The 17281-nt window shown below is 35.7% G+C and overlaps 1 protein-coding gene across 12 annotated transcripts in view; it reads right to left on the bottom strand.

The window, feature by feature from the left end:
* Bltp1 (bridge-like lipid transfer protein family member 1) overlaps positions 1 to 17281 on the bottom strand; it is a 203334-nt gene that overhangs the window by 171494 nt on the left and 14559 nt on the right. For all 12 annotated transcript variants that reach the window (XM_048812004.1, XM_048812005.1, XM_048812000.1 and 9 more), the window contains 4 exons: positions 15262 to 15391; positions 12571 to 12687; positions 9927 to 10005; positions 8495 to 8559 (listed from right to left, as the gene is read on the bottom strand). In XM_048812004.1, the coding sequence (XP_048667961.1) occupies positions 8495 to 8559; positions 9927 to 10005; positions 12571 to 12687; positions 15262 to 15358 (358 nt within the window). In that variant the 5' untranslated portion in view covers positions 15359 to 15391. Of the gene's footprint in view, positions 1 to 8494; positions 8560 to 9926; positions 10006 to 12570; positions 12688 to 15261; positions 15392 to 17281 lie in introns of those variants that run through there.

Below are 17281 nucleotides of genomic sequence, written 5' to 3'. Positions count from 1 at the left end.
TTTGTAATAAAAAAAAAAAAAAAAAAAGCAAAAGCTAAGGTACAGAAATGTTGCCAAACAGCCTTGGAAAACTTAGAATTGATATTTAATCCAAAGACAAAACAGTCCGCTGACCTTTTAGAAACTGCTCGGGGTTTTTTATTTATTTAATATATTCAACAAATAAGATTTAAATGTAACAAATTTTAAAAGTATTAGAACTTATTAGGCTAAAACGTCTACAAAATCAAACAACAGAAAGAGGCATCCTTTTTTTGTTTTTACCATTGTAGTTTATTTTGGGGTTTTTTTGTGTACATGGGCTGTATATGGGCTTGAATACGGGCACTCTACAATGAGCTACCACTCAGCCCTTTTTATTTTATTTCAAGATAGGGCCTTGCTAATTTGCAAAGCTGGCCTCAAACTTGTGATCCTCCTGCATCAGCCTCCCAAGTTGCTGGGCTCACAGACACGCAGCATTGTACCCAGTCAGCTATCCTTTCACGTCTTAATTTAAGAATCCCTTCTCATTAAGAAAAATATATGGGGGCTGGGGATATAGCTCAGCTGGTAGAGTGCTTGCCTCACATACATAAGGCCCTGGGTTCAATCCCTAGCACCAAAAAAAAAAAAAAAGAAAGAATGAAAGAAAAAGAAATAAAGATGTACAACTATTTATCCAGGTTCACAGTCATTTAAACACTATGATGCATCATCACAGGCTAAGATCAAGTAACTGGTCCTGATACTTCATTATTTTCCAAAATAATGGCTTAAAATCAACTACCCTGAAAATAGGGCTATTCTGAACAACCTGAATATCTAAATGACTCCTGAAATGTCCCCACACAAGCTCTATAGTATAGATTTAGGCAACTGAATACCCCACTTTTCTTCTAATGGAGCAATTCTAAAACTCCCTAATGAAACCCAGCCCACCTATCTCCTAGAAAGGTGGGGCAGCCATCTGTTCCATGCAGTATGTGCCCCAACAAGGCTACTAAATTTCCCACTAAGAAATGTAAACCATCTCTAAGTACTTGGTGAATCATCAAAGCACATGGATCTACCCTTAAGCAGTAAGAAATAACCTCTAGACTATAATAAGTACAGCCCACCATTATGTTACATGTAATTATATACAATCTAATATTGTCCAGCTATTATTAGAAGTTTAGTTTGCAGCCTGTTCATTCCTCTATATACTTTATTCTAAATTCTGTTCCTGAATTATGCAAGATTAATAAGGTATTTATACCAAACTGTTCATTCCTACATTGCTACTTGGCATTATGTCTTTACCTTTGACAGCTTGTTGTTAAGAATACTGACCTTCATAACAGGATTTCCTCAAGAAGCACATGAAACATATAATAAGCCCAAAGCTAACATTAACTCAACAGTGAAAAACTGGAACCCTGTCCTCTAAGATCCACAACAAGACAAGGATACCACTCCCACCATTTCTATGCAACAAGGTACTAAAGTTCTTGCCATAGAAATAAGGAAAGAGAAGGAAAATGTTTGCTGATGAAATGGATTTAGAAATTAAATTTTTAAAAAACCCTCAAGATTTTACAAAAAAAAAAAACTACAGTACTGATAAATTCAGTAAGTTGCAAGATAAAAAATTTTCATACAAAAATCAGAAGCATTTCTCTATGCTAAGAAGAAACATTCAAAAGAACGATCCCATTTACAATAGCTTAAAAACTGAATACTTTTTTAAAAAATATTTTTTAGTTACACATAAACACTATCTTTATTTTGTTTATTCATTTTTATGTGGTGCTGAGTATCAAATCCAGTGCCTCAATGTATGAGGCAAGCACTCTACCACTGAGGCACAACCCAGCCCTTAAAACCGAATACTTAAGAATGAATTTAGCCAGAGACAAAACACTTGTACAATGAAAACTGAAACATCAATGAAAAAAGTCAAAGATGACAAATAAATGGAAAGATATTCCATGTTTATGAATTAGAAGAATACTGTTAAACTCTCCTTACTATCCAAAAAAATCTACAGATTCAATGCATTCTTATCAAAAGTCTAAACATTAATTTTCATAGACACAGGAAAAATGATCCTAAAGTTCATATGAAACCATAAAAAAAATTGCCAAGGAAATCATGAACAAAAAGAACAAATCGGGAGACATCAACTATTTGGTTTCACACTACTCTACAAAGTAATAGTATCTGCAACAGCATGGTTCTGGCCACAAGAGACCACAGACAGAGAGAGTGCTCAGAACAGGAAGGACCCCGTGCACCTTGAATGACTCTCACTGCCCTGTAATAAGGAAACAATCTGATTCAGAAAAGGGCAAGGAACCCAGACAGACACTTCTCAAAGGACCTGACTTGCTAATCAATACAAGACGCAATGCCCAACATCAGGAACCATCAGGGACACACAAAGGGAATCTACAAGAGATGTCACCTGACACCAGTTAGAATGGCTACCGTCAAAAGACAGAAGAAAACCCTGCTGGCAAGGGTGTGGAGAAAGGGAATTCCTGTACACCACTGGTGGGATAAAAATGAGTGCAGCCTCTTGAGAAAATGTAGGGAGGGTTCCTCAAAAAGTAAAAACAGAATTACCATGTGACCCAGAAACTCCAATATTCCTGAAATTAGTGCATCAGAGAGATGTCTGTGCTCCTACCCTCACTGCAGCACCATCCACAACAACCAAGATGTGGAAATGATCTAACCATCCACCAGGTGGTGAATGAATGAAGAAGGTGTGGAACACACATACAATGGAATACTAGTCAGCCTTAAAAAAGGAAAAAATTCTGTCATTTGTGACAGCCATGGGTGGAAATGGAGAACGTGCTAAGTGAATACACCAACAAAGAGAAGCATATACTGTCTGTTCTCACTTCTATGTGAAATCTAGAACTGAACTCAAAGAAGTAGAAAGCAGAATGTTGGTTACCAGAGACTGGGCAGTGGGGGCGGGTACAAGATGACAAATACAGAGCCTCAGTTATGCAGAAGGAATAAGATTGATTTTTTTTTAAGATAAATTGCATTGTGTGGTGAGTACAATTAAACACTGAGTAATGTACATTTCAGAACTGCTATGAATAAGTTTCAAATACTCTTGCCACAAAATATTAAATGTTTAAGTTAATTAGCTTAATTTTATCATTCCACATTGTATTCAAAGTTAATAAGATCATTTTGTACCTTATAAATACATACAATAAGAATCTGTCAACACACAATAAAGAAAAACTTAAAGGAAAAACTTGTTTGACTGTTTCCATCACAGCTCTGCTACTTTTGATGTACACACGACTTAATGTTACGAAATGGGTAAGACTATGACAAGTAATTTGCAGCTAAGAAAGGGACAGCTGACAGAGCCGGTCAACCCCTAACATCACTGTAAAATAGACACCACTGGAAACCACTGGTAAACAGAAAAATAACAATCAAATCAAAACAATTTAAATATTCTTTAAAAACATAAAAATGTTAAAAACTTACATTTCTGCCCTGAATTATGGACAATAACAGAGAACAGAAAGATTCAAAACTTCAAAGCTATGCTAACATTAAAAGAGTAACAAAAAGAACTGAAGACACTGAAAGAAACGCCAACAGCAGGCCAGGAGGGTGGGAGCAGCCAGGCCAGGAGGGCAGTAGCCGAGCTCTCCTCTCGGGACTAAGCCCCAGTGTGTGACTGGAAGCTGTGACTGCGCTTTGCCATGACTTCTGAAAGGAGCTAAGCACCTGCCTGCCTCAAGACATTCTTCAAAACCCTTCTCTATTGCTCCTTCAGCACCATGGTCAATCACATGCTGATTCATTCCTAAGCACCACAAGTCACACCAGCGATTGCACCTGCGCTTCCCTGCCACCACACTGGTCTGGTGCTCCCTCCTCACTGCCAACACCATCATGCTGCTAGACACGGGCACTCACAACAGCCTTCTACCTCCCACTCTGCCCCCTGCCACAACCTTGTGTGACAACTCAAAGCTGGAAATGTTTAAGATAATGATCAGTGATGTTCCTCCACCCAGACTCCCACTCCACTCCCCTTTAATTATGGTTGTTTAGGGATATCTACTCCAAACAGATCTGAGCAGCACCCACTTTCTCATTCCTATTTTTTAATTCTTCCCTCAACATAAGAGAATAATCAATAAAATGAAAACAAAATAAATATCTATTAAAGATTTTTGTCAAAAACTCTCTTTTATAAAGAACTTCAGTCAATTACTCTTGACCTCATTCACATATTCTGATAAAGAGCAATCCCCTCTAAGAAGATGTAACACTTCATGATAAAATGAGGTTAACTCCTTTCTTTAAAAAATATTTGTAAATGATATAAGATTGTAGTTCTCAGGGCTGAAAAAGAACCACTTTCCAGCAGAAAGGCTCTGGATTCAATGCCCAGCACCACCAAAAACACAAAAAAGAAAAACAGAGATTTGTTATGTGTTAGCTATGAAAACTCTATAGCAAGCAATCCCATTAAGCTTATCCTTCAAACTTTCAGTGGCCTCTGGATAATGTGAATGTCTTCATTCCTCTCATACATTATAATCGCTGTTTGTGATGAGAATTTCCAAACCTACTTAGACCTTATTGGCAAGAATGTTTTTATGGCTGGTGTATAACAAGATCCCTAGCACCACAAAACACACACACACACACACACACACACACAGCTTAATAATATAAGGAGAATTAGACTCAAAGTGAGCAGAACAAGGTTTTTATTCTAGCACTACAATTTATAATCACAGGAATTTCTACTTCTTAATCTGCAAAACAAGGGGTTTTGAAACCATTACGCAATTTCCAAACTGACAAGAGGCTTTAAAATCAAGTGTTTTTGAAACTGTGTTCTCTGGAATCCTGGGATAAACAGTGCATGGGGAGACAGCAGGCCCAGCGGGCCTCTTCCTCTACTTCCCAACTTCCTCATTCCTCTAAAGCTTTCTTCTTTCACATGAACACTGAAAATAATTTAACATAAAACTCCTAATATGCAAGAAGTTACATTTTTCTTTTAAAATCATAAACCAGTTATATAAACAAAGAGGATTTTTGTTCAGCTACACTGTAATCTGTTAACAACATAGCTTATGTTAATGAAACATAAAAACAAGAAGTTTAAGTCAAAAGAGCAAATTATATAACCAATGTACTGCAAGATTAACAGAAAAATACAATCCTAAAGTAAACCCATTTCTAAGGAACAAAGTAGATAGACTTTACAAACTGCATCAGAGGTAGACACACTAGGTCAGCTCACTATCAAATGGATGGATCAAAAGTTGGGACGAATCAAACAACAGACTTGGCTCCTAGGAAAGACTTTTAACCACCTATGCATTATAAGCAAATATGTAGCATACCTTTACTTAAATGCTACCTTTATGGCTTACAGCCAAATAAAATACAAAAACAATCAAGAATATTTTCTCCACAAAACTTGCATGGATAATAATGTAGAAAAATGTGTTAACATTTAGAATGTTATTCATACTTATAAAAAGGCAAAACTTAAGATTCCCAGTACACAAACATATTGACAAAAAGAACAATTTTTCCCCCTGAGAATGTTTGCAGCAATTATGAAGACGTGGTTATAATGCTACTTGAATAACAGATATTCTCAAATCCCAGTCTAAAGACTTCTGATTACAGACAGCATTCTAAAAGACAGATGGGAAACTGCAAAAGGCCATTTCAAATGCCCTCACAATACTTTTCCATAGGATAAAACTTAAATATCAGTTCAAACTTATCTAATGAACAACTCCAGCTGTTAAAAACTTTTCCCAAACGTGATGCCTGCCCATTATTCTAATTTCTAATCATTGTGATTTCATTAATTCTACAGATGCCAAACACCAACCCTTCATGCCAACCTCATCAAGAAAGAGTGTATCATATATACACACACACACACTATATAAGAGGGTGCAGGAGTCACATGGGGAAGGGAGTAATGTCAAAAGGACAAACAGTGAAATCTAGAGGAATTTAGGCTGGCTCAAACTTGTGAAAAGCACATAACCTTTTACTATTTTAAACCTATTTTATTGTAGAAATAAAGTTATAAATGATGGTAAAATGCCTAGGTGAGCCCACCAAAAACCAAAAAATCAACATTTAATTGGAAAGTTCCAAAATGACATGGAGAATCTAACCCTCGTTTCAGAATCCTGACATGGAGGCAGAGTTCCATGGTAAAGCACCTGCCTAGTATGCACCAGGCCCTGGTTTGATCCCCAGAACCACAGGGAGGGAAAAAATGGATTCAGAATCTCAACATGATCAAGTGCAAGAAACACAGATGATCCTGGTAACAAACAAAAGGCAGATTTTGTTAAAAATCTTTTTAATATCCTTTTCAGACCCTATGCTATGAGGCCCCACCTACAATTTTCGAGAATACTAGTTCTCAAAAGTATGAGGTCTTTGGTGGAATCCCCAGACCCCTTTCCAGAGGTCCAAAGTGTTCAAACTATATCCATAATATTATCAAGATTTGACTATCCCATGAATGGATAGTGGAATTTTTTCAAAGGGTATAGGACAGATGGCACTTCAACAGATGGATACAGACGCAGAGGTGAAATTCCAGTTGTCTTCTATTCAGTGGAACATTAGAGAGACAAGTACAGGCACATTTGTAATCCCAGCTACTTGGGAGGCTGAGGCAGGAGAATCATAGTTCAATGCAGGTCTCAGCAACTTAGTAAGACCCTGTTTCAAAATTTAAATATTTAAAAAATGGCTGAGGATGTAGCTCAGGGTAGAGTACCTGCCTAGCATACATGAGGCCATGAGTTCAATCCCTAGTACTAAATACAGGAGAAATATCTGAAAAGCATAAAACAATGCTATTAAATTTTTTTTTTTTTGGTTTTGGAAGTTATTTTCATAAATTGTGTTTTTAATATATAATGAATTATCAATATTCTCAATTAATAAAAAGTATTTCTAAAATAATCAGCTTAATTTTTAATGCAGTAAATAAGACAGACAGAACTCACATAAGTTAAGTGCTTTGGAATCCTCATTTTTTTTTTTTAATTTTTTATTGTGGGTTGTTCAAAACATTACAAATTTCTTGACATATCATATTCCACACTTTGATTCAAGTGGGTTATGAACTCCCACCTTCACCCCATACACAGATTGCAGAATCACATCAGTTACACATCCATTGATTTACATATTGCCATACTAGTGTCTGTTGTGCTCCGCTGCCTTTCCCATCCTCCACCCTCCCCCCTCCCCACCTCTCCCCTCCCCTCCCCTCCTCTCTCTCTACCTCCTCCACTGTATAACCCTGAGGGTCTCCTTCCATTACCATGCAATTTCCCTTCTCTCTCCCTTTCCCTCCCACCTCTCATCCCTGTTAAATGTTAATCTTCTTCTCCTGCTCTTCGTCCCTACTCTGTTCTTAGTTACTCTCCTTATATCAAAGAAGACATTTGGCATTTGTTTTTTAGGGATTGGCTAGCTTCACTTAGCATAATCTGCTCTAATGCCATCCATTTCCCTGTAAATTCTATGATTTTGTCATTTTTTAATGCAGAGTAATACTCCATTGTGTATAAATGCCACATTTTTTTTATCCATTCGTCTATTGAAGGGCATCTAGGTTGGTTCCACAGTCTTGCTATTGTGAACTGTGCTGCTATGAACATCGATGTAGCAGTGTCCCTGTAGCATGCTCTTTTTAGGTCTTTAGGGAATAGACCAAGAAGGGGAATAGCTGGGTCAAATGGTGGCTCCATTCCCAGCTTTCCAAGAAATCTCCATACTGCTTTCCAAATTGGCTGCACCAATCTGCAGTCCCACCAGCAATGTACAAGTGTACCCTTTTCCCCACATCCTCGCCAGCACTTGTTGTTGTTTGACTTCATAATGGAATCCTCAATTATTTAGATGAATGTAAAGGGTTTCTGAGATCGAAAGTCTGAGAAGCACAATTCTAGAAAATAAAGACAGGGCCTACTCTCCTTAAAGCCACTTGTACAGTTAATGTAGAAAGAGGCTTGGGGCAAAGACAGGAGCTGTTCCAGAACCACGAAAGATGGCTTGGAAGCAAACTCTGATGGCGAGAGCAAGCCCAGTGCAGCCTGGGGCCTGCACTGCCCCTCTCTTCACCGTAGGCTCACTGAAGAGTCAGAACCAGTGGCAGGTGGCGTAGAATGAGCAAAGCCACAGGAGCTGAGGGGATGGTGTCAAGGCGCACTAGGTCCACAGACAGAACAGGAGGGAAGGCTAGACGCGTGGGTAGAGGGTAACCCTGCAGGAACAGCAGGTTGAAGTTACTGGACATAAGCAGGCGGCAGGAAAGCTACGGACAAATTTTCAATGAATCAGAGGTAAAACTGAGTTCTCTAAACATTGCTGCTCTTATAAACATCCATTATAAGATGTGCAACATTTAAATATCTGTAAATGAAAATTTTGCTGTGACTGAAAATTTTAAACATTGGAAAAAATGAACACTTACCATGTTGTTTCTGCTTGGGGTTATACATTTTCCACCACCGAAAAATGATAAATCCATCTTGAATTCTAAGAAAGGTAGATTACAAAAATGAGAAGTAGCAATTTACTTAACTCATTTCTTAATTAGGTAGACTTTGAAAACAAAGAAAAAACAAAATTCTCAAAAGAGTACTAGCATACATAAATAGACATCTTTTTTTCTGAACAAAATATTTTATAGCCTTCCAGTTAAAAAAGGAAAAGGGACATATGTAGCTCTAAATTAGGGAGGGAATTCTTCTTGAAAATTCTTAACTGACAAAAATTGTATACATTTATCACATATGTATTATTTTGAAACTGTTCTAATTGGGTAAAGTGTAAATATTACATTATATGTAACAGGAAAATGGAAGTGCTAAAAATTATTGCATTTTAAATAATATTTTTTAAATATAAAAATTAAATAGATAAGCCAAATTTTAAAAGGGGATATGATATTAGCACACTAAAGGGAAACTTTTAAAGATACTTCTTCATTTCTATAAATGATCTATCACCTCATGCTCCAAAAGCATGTATTCATAACGTCTTTCCTTTTCTTTTCTTTCTTCTGATTTGGAAATATTTTAGAATAGCACAGAAGATGCTTCCTACAGCTTTAAGTGAGGCAGGAGAGGAGTACTGACAAATCCTAGCACCTCTCAATTAATGCCAAATTTTCAATATCTAAGTAACAAATACTAAGAGGAACAAAAAGGATGCAGGCCTTTCTTCAAGGCTTATGGAAGAGGAGACTGCAAACATTACAATTTCCTATTACATTCGGATTTGTATTTCTTAAAAGTAAAATTAGAGTTGCTAACAAATGCTAAATAATTCTATGAGCTTATCTTTAAAGAGGAGCTAAAAATGGATGAGACTTTAATGACCAATGTTGATAATGGATGGTCAACATCTCTGAACTCTGTATTTTATTACAAATAACCACCAGGAATTCTACATCAGAAATGGTTAGGCAGCCAGGTGTGGTGGCGCACACCTGTGATCCCAGTGGCTCCAGAAGCTGAGTCAGGAGGACAGTGAGTTCAAAGCCAGCCTCAGCAACTTAGCAAGGCCCTAAGCAACTCAGGGAGACCCTGTCTCTAAAAAAAAATGTAGCTAAATTAATCCAAGGACAGAACCATTTTAAAAGATCCATTCACCAAGTACGATTTTTTTTTTTTGAGATGGGGTCTCTGTATTGCATTGGCTGCTCTCAATCTCCTGGGCTCAAATGATCCTCCTACCTCAGCCTTCTGAACAGCTGGGACTACAGGCACATTCCACCACACCTAACTCAAGAAAATGATTTTAACCTTTGGCTTACTTGAAGAAGTCATATTAAATAAAACATCGTAAACAGAACATTTTTACAATATTTCATGTTTTGAGTCCTTTTTAAATGGTGTTACCTAATAGACATGTCTTCTGTGATGTAATAGATTTCACGAACCATGACTTTTCCAGAAAGAACAGAGAAAGAGAAGGATCCTGTTGTAGGAGAGAAGAATAACAGTAATTGATTGTTTTATATTGTAATTCTTATATATGATAAAGCACCTAAAGCTTAAAATCTTAAGCATTCAATTTAATGGATAATTAATCTCTTCACACTCCATTCCTATCCTTATAGTATTACAGATTTTCCAGTTTTATTATTAGTAATATACAACACTAGGATACACCCTGACATAATCACAACAGCATGGAGTCCACCCTGCTCCAGTTCAGTCCCCAGCACCCACCCTCCACACTCCATCAATCCCAATTCAGTCAATTCAATCTTTACTTAATTTTAAGTAAAGTTTACTTCTTTTTCCTTTTATTAGTGTCCTATGGATACACTGATGCTGGGACCCACCATGCCACATCCATGTATGCATATTAGAAATGTCGGTCAGATTCATGCCCTGTTCTTCCCTTTTCCTGTCCCTTCTTTCTCCTCCTCAATCCCCTTCATCTACTCTCCTGATCCTTCCTCTATTTTGATGAAATTCCCTCTTCCCCTTTTTGTCCCGTTTTACTTATCTGTTGTTGTTGCCACCTTCTCCCCTTATTTTGGATTAGCTTCCACATATCAGAGAAAACAATCACCCTCTGACTTTTGGGAACTGGCTTGTTTCATTTAGCATGATAGTCTCCAGTTCCATCCATTTATCAGCAAGTCCCATAATGTCCTTCTTCTTTATAGCTGAGAAATACTCCAAAGTGTGTACAGACCACCTCTTCTTTATCCATTCATCTGCTGAAGGGCACCAGGTTGACTCTATGGCTTGGCTTTTATGAATTGTGCTGCTATAAACATTGATGTGGCTGCATCACTGTAATATGCTGATTTTAAATCTTTTGGATATAAATTGAGGAGTGGGATAGCTGAATCATATGATGGTTCCATTTGTAGTTTTCTGAGGAATTTCCATTCTACTTTCCAGAGTTATTGTACTAATTTGCAGGTGCACCAGCAACATCTTGAGTGTACCTTTCCCCAACAACCTCATCAGCATTTACTATTCATATTCTTGATAATTGCCATTCTGACTGGAGTAAGATAAAATCTAAGTGTAATTTTGATTTGCATTTCCCTGATTGCTCTCTAGCAAGAGATGTTGAATATTTTTTAACATTTTTTGGCCAATTTTATTTCTTCTTTTGGAGAAATGTCTATTTAATTATTTTGCCCGCTTATTAATTGGCTTATTTGTGGGTTTTGTTGTTTTGTTTTGTTTTTTGCTTTGTTTTTGGTGCTAAGTTTTCTTAGTTCTTTGTATATTCAGAATATTAATTGCCCTATCTTAGAAGCAGGTGGCAAAGATGCTCTCCATTCTGTAGGCTCTCTCTTCATGCTTGTTTCCTTTGCTTGCAGAAGCTTTTTTGGGGTAGGGATGGGGGAAGTAGGGGATTGAACTCAGGGGCACTTGATCACTGAGCTACATCCCAAGCCCTATTTGTATTGTATTTAGAGACAGGATCTGAGTTGCTTCATGCCTGTCATTTCTGTGCTGAAATATTGGAGTGTTGGACCTACTTTTTCTTCTAGCAGTTGCAGGGTTTCTGGTCTAATTTCTAGGTCTTGACTTCCATTATTTTTTGACCATTTTAACAAAAAATGTCATATGTGTAATCACTATGTACTGAGCAACTAACCACTACATGAGAATATTGGTTTAAGTAGGAAATTTATGTGGCTAATTCCCTTAAGTATATATACTCAGCCATTAAAATCAAAGCAGTAACCAATTCACCATCCATCAATTTCAATCACTGCATTAACCAAATTAATGGAAGATGACTTATGTTTGAGAGAAGTTTTACTTATGTCCACTAAGGTATCCAAATATAAGGAAGATGAGAATGGTTCTATCCAGTCAGCCCTCGTCCCACTTTCCCAAATACATTCTTCTATCTACCTGCAAACTTTCTACCATTAAATAACCAGAAATTAAGCTAATAAAGCAGGGCACAAAGTGAAATACACAGGATGATCTCAACTTACAGATGTTAAAAAAAAAAAATAACTACAACTTTGAACATCCAAAATTTAATATGGAAGGTAGACTTCTCTAAGAAATTCTATGATACTAGGAATTGAACCCGGGGCCCTTGAGCATGCTAAGCAAGTGCCCAGTCCTTTTTGTATTTTATTTTGAGACAGGATCTTCTCAAATTGCCCAGACTGACCTCAAACTACCAATCCTACTGCCTCAGCCTCTGGCATTGCTGGAATTAGATGTATGCACCCTACACCTGGCTCCATGTTTTATATGTGTCTAAACTTTTAAAATACTTTTAATAAGCATCTTTTCTAAGTAAAAAAAAAAAAAAAGTCAAAAAGTTACTATTGAAGCACTATAAAAAAGTAAGAATGGGGTAAAAGACAATAATCAAATGGTAATTCATCACTAGTCATAGAATGCTGCATGAGAGAGAAAGCGTTAAAGACGGTTTCAGCTCTCACAAAACAAAGGCTAAGCTGGTATGTGTTTATAAAATATAGATTTATAATACACATCTTAAGTTTATGTGGAAGAAAAACAATTCTGTGTTAGACAAACTTACCAATATGGATATAGCCATTCTTGTACAATCTGTTAAGAACCAATGTTAAAATAAGACCAACATTCCGAGAATTATAGTACGTGAGATAAATGATCCATCCACAGGACAAAATAGTAGCTGTTGGGAGGGAAAAAAATGATAAGATTTACTTCCATATGGTAATTTGTCCTCTTAAAATTTAGTACCTGGAATTTTATAACTAGAGGTTGATTCTACCTTATCCAATCTTCCTCTAGAGATCTTTTCAGTCATTAGCCAGAAAAACATTCCCAATCAGTTCAGTTAAATCATGTTCAAGTATAACTTTCTTTTTTTTTCTTCTTACCTGTGTACTTTTTCATTGCTTTGTATGTTTTAGTTGCTAAACATGTAATGAGTTCTGGGAAGAGAAAGCCCATATTTGTGAACAACTGGAAAAATATCCACCTCTATTAGCAAAATGCTCACACATAATTTTATTCCTAAGCTATTTCCCAAAACAGGCTACAATCACTTGAAAAACAATGAAAACTGAAGATATTTTTAAATCAGAGACAAGTCAGTTTTTTTAAGTCAACAATCTCTGCTTGAAAAAAATCAGAAAAGTCAGAATTTTCATCTAAAGGCACACTTATCAACAGATCATCTTATACTAAATATTTTGCAGTAATTTTTGCTGTAACAGTAACCCACTTTTGATGGATACTATCAAATATGCTACAGTAAATGATATTCAAATTTGACTAGTTTTTTTTTATAAAAAGTTTAGTCACCTATAAAATCTGTATTCCCCCCAAAAATGAGATCATGAGTATACAAAAATATACATGAATATAAAAAAAGCATAGCACAAAAAAGCATTTTGTTTCGATAATAAATATTCCTGTATTTGTCCTTTCTAAAAGTATGTAACTATCTTCTGTATTTGGGAAAAAATAATTTAAGGTTCACATGTGTAACCTTTTAGCAATATCACTTGAAGTTCCTAACGTTTTAAAAGGTATGTGAAAAAACAGTCAAGAGAGAGTCATAATAAAATGTAATAATTCTCAGGGTAACAATTTTTTTGTAGGAAGTTACTATAATCTGCCCAAAAGATTATTTCTAAAAACTCTTATTAAAAAGTTATTTTGATGCTATGACACTGGGTTGTAAGTTTAAAGTTATTTTGTACAAATTTTTACTATAAATCACTGTTTCGGCAGCAGGTTGTTATGGGCCCTTCAGAAATACAGAAGGCATCTGCTGAGAAATATGCTTTTAATACTACATATCTTGTGGCCTTTTCGCTTTAGCATGACCTCAACCACACTTTGAACATCATAAGTCCCCTAGTAAATCAGAGGGAATTAAAAAAATAATTAACTCAATGATTTTATTTATTGCTATTGTTGTTTTGTCCTTAAAGAAAGTTGATATAGAACAGAATAAAGTCAGAAATCCTCAGTAATAGAAAGGGGACACATGAGAATTAAGGAAGAATTCTGTCCTTAATTAAACCAGAAGGTAACCTCCAACACCTTTTATGAAGTTCTCGTCCATTCTATTATTTGTTATTTCATTTTACTTTTTTAACTTCCTTTAATAATTTATAGGAGTTCAGCTCCATCAAACAGAAAATGGTAACTCGATTACCACAAAGTGTTTATAAATCATTAAGTATTTTAAATTCTTCTACATTCACTGTAGCCTGGCCCATAGCCCAGCTCCACCCCTTGTGCTGTCCTCAGAGAAAGACAGCTGGGTAGTTTAACATCTGCAGGCCTCAAGTGCCCAACAAACTTAAAGAAAAAAAAAAACCTACCTTCACACAACTGTAACAAGCTGTGCCATCAGGCACACAGATGACCAACAATGTCACCACTCTCACTCTCCTACTTCACCCTTCCTGCTTTCCTCTCTAGCATTCCAGTTCCTGAGCCAAAGTTCAAATCAAATATAACACTTTCATGAAAATTTCCTGGGCAATAACAGCCTATGGTAATTGCTCCCTTTCCTGCTATTATTTCTCTATTTCTTCCTCTCATTCGTTCATATTCATTCACTCGTATTCCCCACCCTCTGCTCTCCTGCCATTTAGTTATATGCTGTTTTGAACTATTTGCATGCACCTAGAAAACATCTAGGATATTATACAAAAATTACAAATAGCAGAGCCCACTACCAGGTACACAGGAGTGAGAATACATATTAAAAGATGAATCAGGCATATACATTCTATTCTACTATAAAAACAGACTGACTATGAGGATTTATTACTTCTATATTTAAACAAATGAAAGTGTTCATTTGTTTCTGTTGAGTACAGGTAAGGAAGGTTACCTTTTTTTTTTAATACTTTTATTTTACTTTTATTTTTATGTGATGCTGAGAATCGAACCCAGCGCCTCACACGTGCTAGGCAAACACTCTATCACAACCCCAGCCCAAGGAAGGTGATCTTAAATAGGAAAAGGACCTCAAGTGCAATGTCTTTTTCCTCCTCCCATCACCCCTGCCTAAGATAAGGTGGAGCCTGAGAAAAAGTACAGTGCTTTCCAAAGAAGCTTCCAGAGTAAATACTCAAGAAACACAGAGAGATTAAAATCTTTACTTAAAATAAATAAATGGTATTCTAAGTATCGCAACTTCAGTTAACCAATGCTTACAACCTAGCAGTCCTTAAACCATATGTAAAACACAATGAAGCACAGGAAAATACATTTTACTTACCAACAAGGAGCCAAACGACATTGGAATTGTGTTCTGTAAGAAAATCTTCTAATTGAGTGATACTAGGAACAATACTGTCATTTTTCCTTTGATCCATTACTGAAGTTTTTCCAGAATAGCATTTAAAGGCCTAAAAGAGGTCAAAGGTTAAATTTAGAATCAAAATTTTAAAATTCCCAGAGAATCATGTAAGGGCGGAGGTGAATTTAATATTAAATCAATTTGTTTCTTTAAATAATGAGAATGTGAAAATACAATAAACAACAATCTATATTTCTGTCTGAAATATATAAGACATCAAATTTGTAACATCCTGATTTTAGCATTCTAAATATGAGTGCAGACTAAGAGAGACATGATTATTTTTAAATCTAATAAGAAATATCTATATTAACAATAAGAAAGGAGTACATGTTAATCATGTAAACAAATTCACCCACTCTGTCTCAAAAGCCGCCACTTAATAATAATTATATTTGTATATTAAGTTAGATAAATTCCTCTTAATTGCCATCATTTCTGTGTATTCATTATTCCGTGGGGAAATCATCTTCCCAGTTCAAATTCACTCTGGATAGAATCTGAACAATAAGCAGATCTCCTGATATCAGATGCTTAGGATAAACTACAATATACTGTCAAATTGTCATCAGATGTGACAAATGTGTGTATATTACATACATACACACACACACACAAACACACACAAGCAGGATGAGAATATTTGGATTACAAGAAAGAATTAAAAGGGGTTAGGGTTGTGGCTCAATGGTAGAGCACTTGCCTAGCATGTGTGAGGCACTGGGTTTGATTCTCAGCACCGTACATAAATAAATGAATAAAATAAAGATCCATCAACATCTAAAAAAAATTTATTTAAAAAGAAGTAAAGCTCTTATGATTCAAAAAAGCCATTAATACAGTAACAACATGATTAAACCAACCTACTTTTAACAAAATTATAATAAACCAGAAAAGGGGGAAAAACTAGATTTAATCATAAGGAGACTGCACAGTTAATAATCCTTTAAGAGTAATAGAAATGGGTGATATAAAAAATAGAAAAATAGTAGATTTTTCCTGGATGCAGAAGAATGTGTGATGACAATATTTTCATTGAAATTCACCCTAGCTGACTTTTAATCTTTTAAACATATTTTCTGCTTATTCACAACTCAATTTTGGATGATTACAGGGTAAGTTAAAAACTGGAAGAGACAACACTGCCAGATATTATCCACAACAGACTATAATGTTCCATATTCCACATTGCCCAAATCGTAGCATGACTTACAGAGACAAATTAAACACTTCTTCAAAACATAAGACCTCAATAACAAAAAGCTTTCTAATAACAGTGGTATAAAAATTAAAGGGCAAAAAAGCTACAGAAGATTAAGACTGTTTTCATTTTTTAATAATCCTTTATATTCTACAGTGTAAAGATGAGTAAAATACGCTTTCATATTTTTCAAAGCTTTAAAAAAGTCTGTCAACCAGTACTTTAAAATTTGGTGATTCATTTTTTGCTTTCATTCTTTTTACTTTTTTAAACAAAAATAAAATAAAACAAATTTAAAGGGAGATTTTTTTTTCAGAAGAAAACATTCACCCAGAATATGAATATATATATACACACACACACACACACACACACACACACACATATATACATATATATATATACACATATATATATTTATTTATTTAATTGCTTTTATTTTTTCAATATATGACAGTGGAATACATCACAATTCTTATTACACATATAGAACACAATTTTTCATATCTCTGTTTGTATATAAAGTATGTTGACACCAATTCATGTCTTCATACATGTACTTTGGATAATGATGTCCATCACATTCGTCCATCATTGCTAACCCCCTGCCCCCTCCCTTCCCCTCCCACTTCTCTGCCCTATCTAGAGTTTGTCTATTCCTCCCATGCTCCCTCTCCCTATCCCTCTATGAGTCAGTCACCTTATATCAGAGAAAACATTCACCATTTGTTTGTTTTT

Source organism: Marmota marmota, unplaced genomic scaffold, assembly GCF_001458135.2.
Source record: "Marmota marmota marmota unplaced genomic scaffold, marMar, whole genome shotgun sequence".
NCBI classification, from domain to species: domain Eukaryota; kingdom Metazoa; phylum Chordata; class Mammalia; order Rodentia; family Sciuridae; genus Marmota; species Marmota marmota.
The sequence above is the reverse complement of the archived record's forward strand: the minus strand, read 5'-3'. Positions and strand labels throughout refer to the sequence as shown.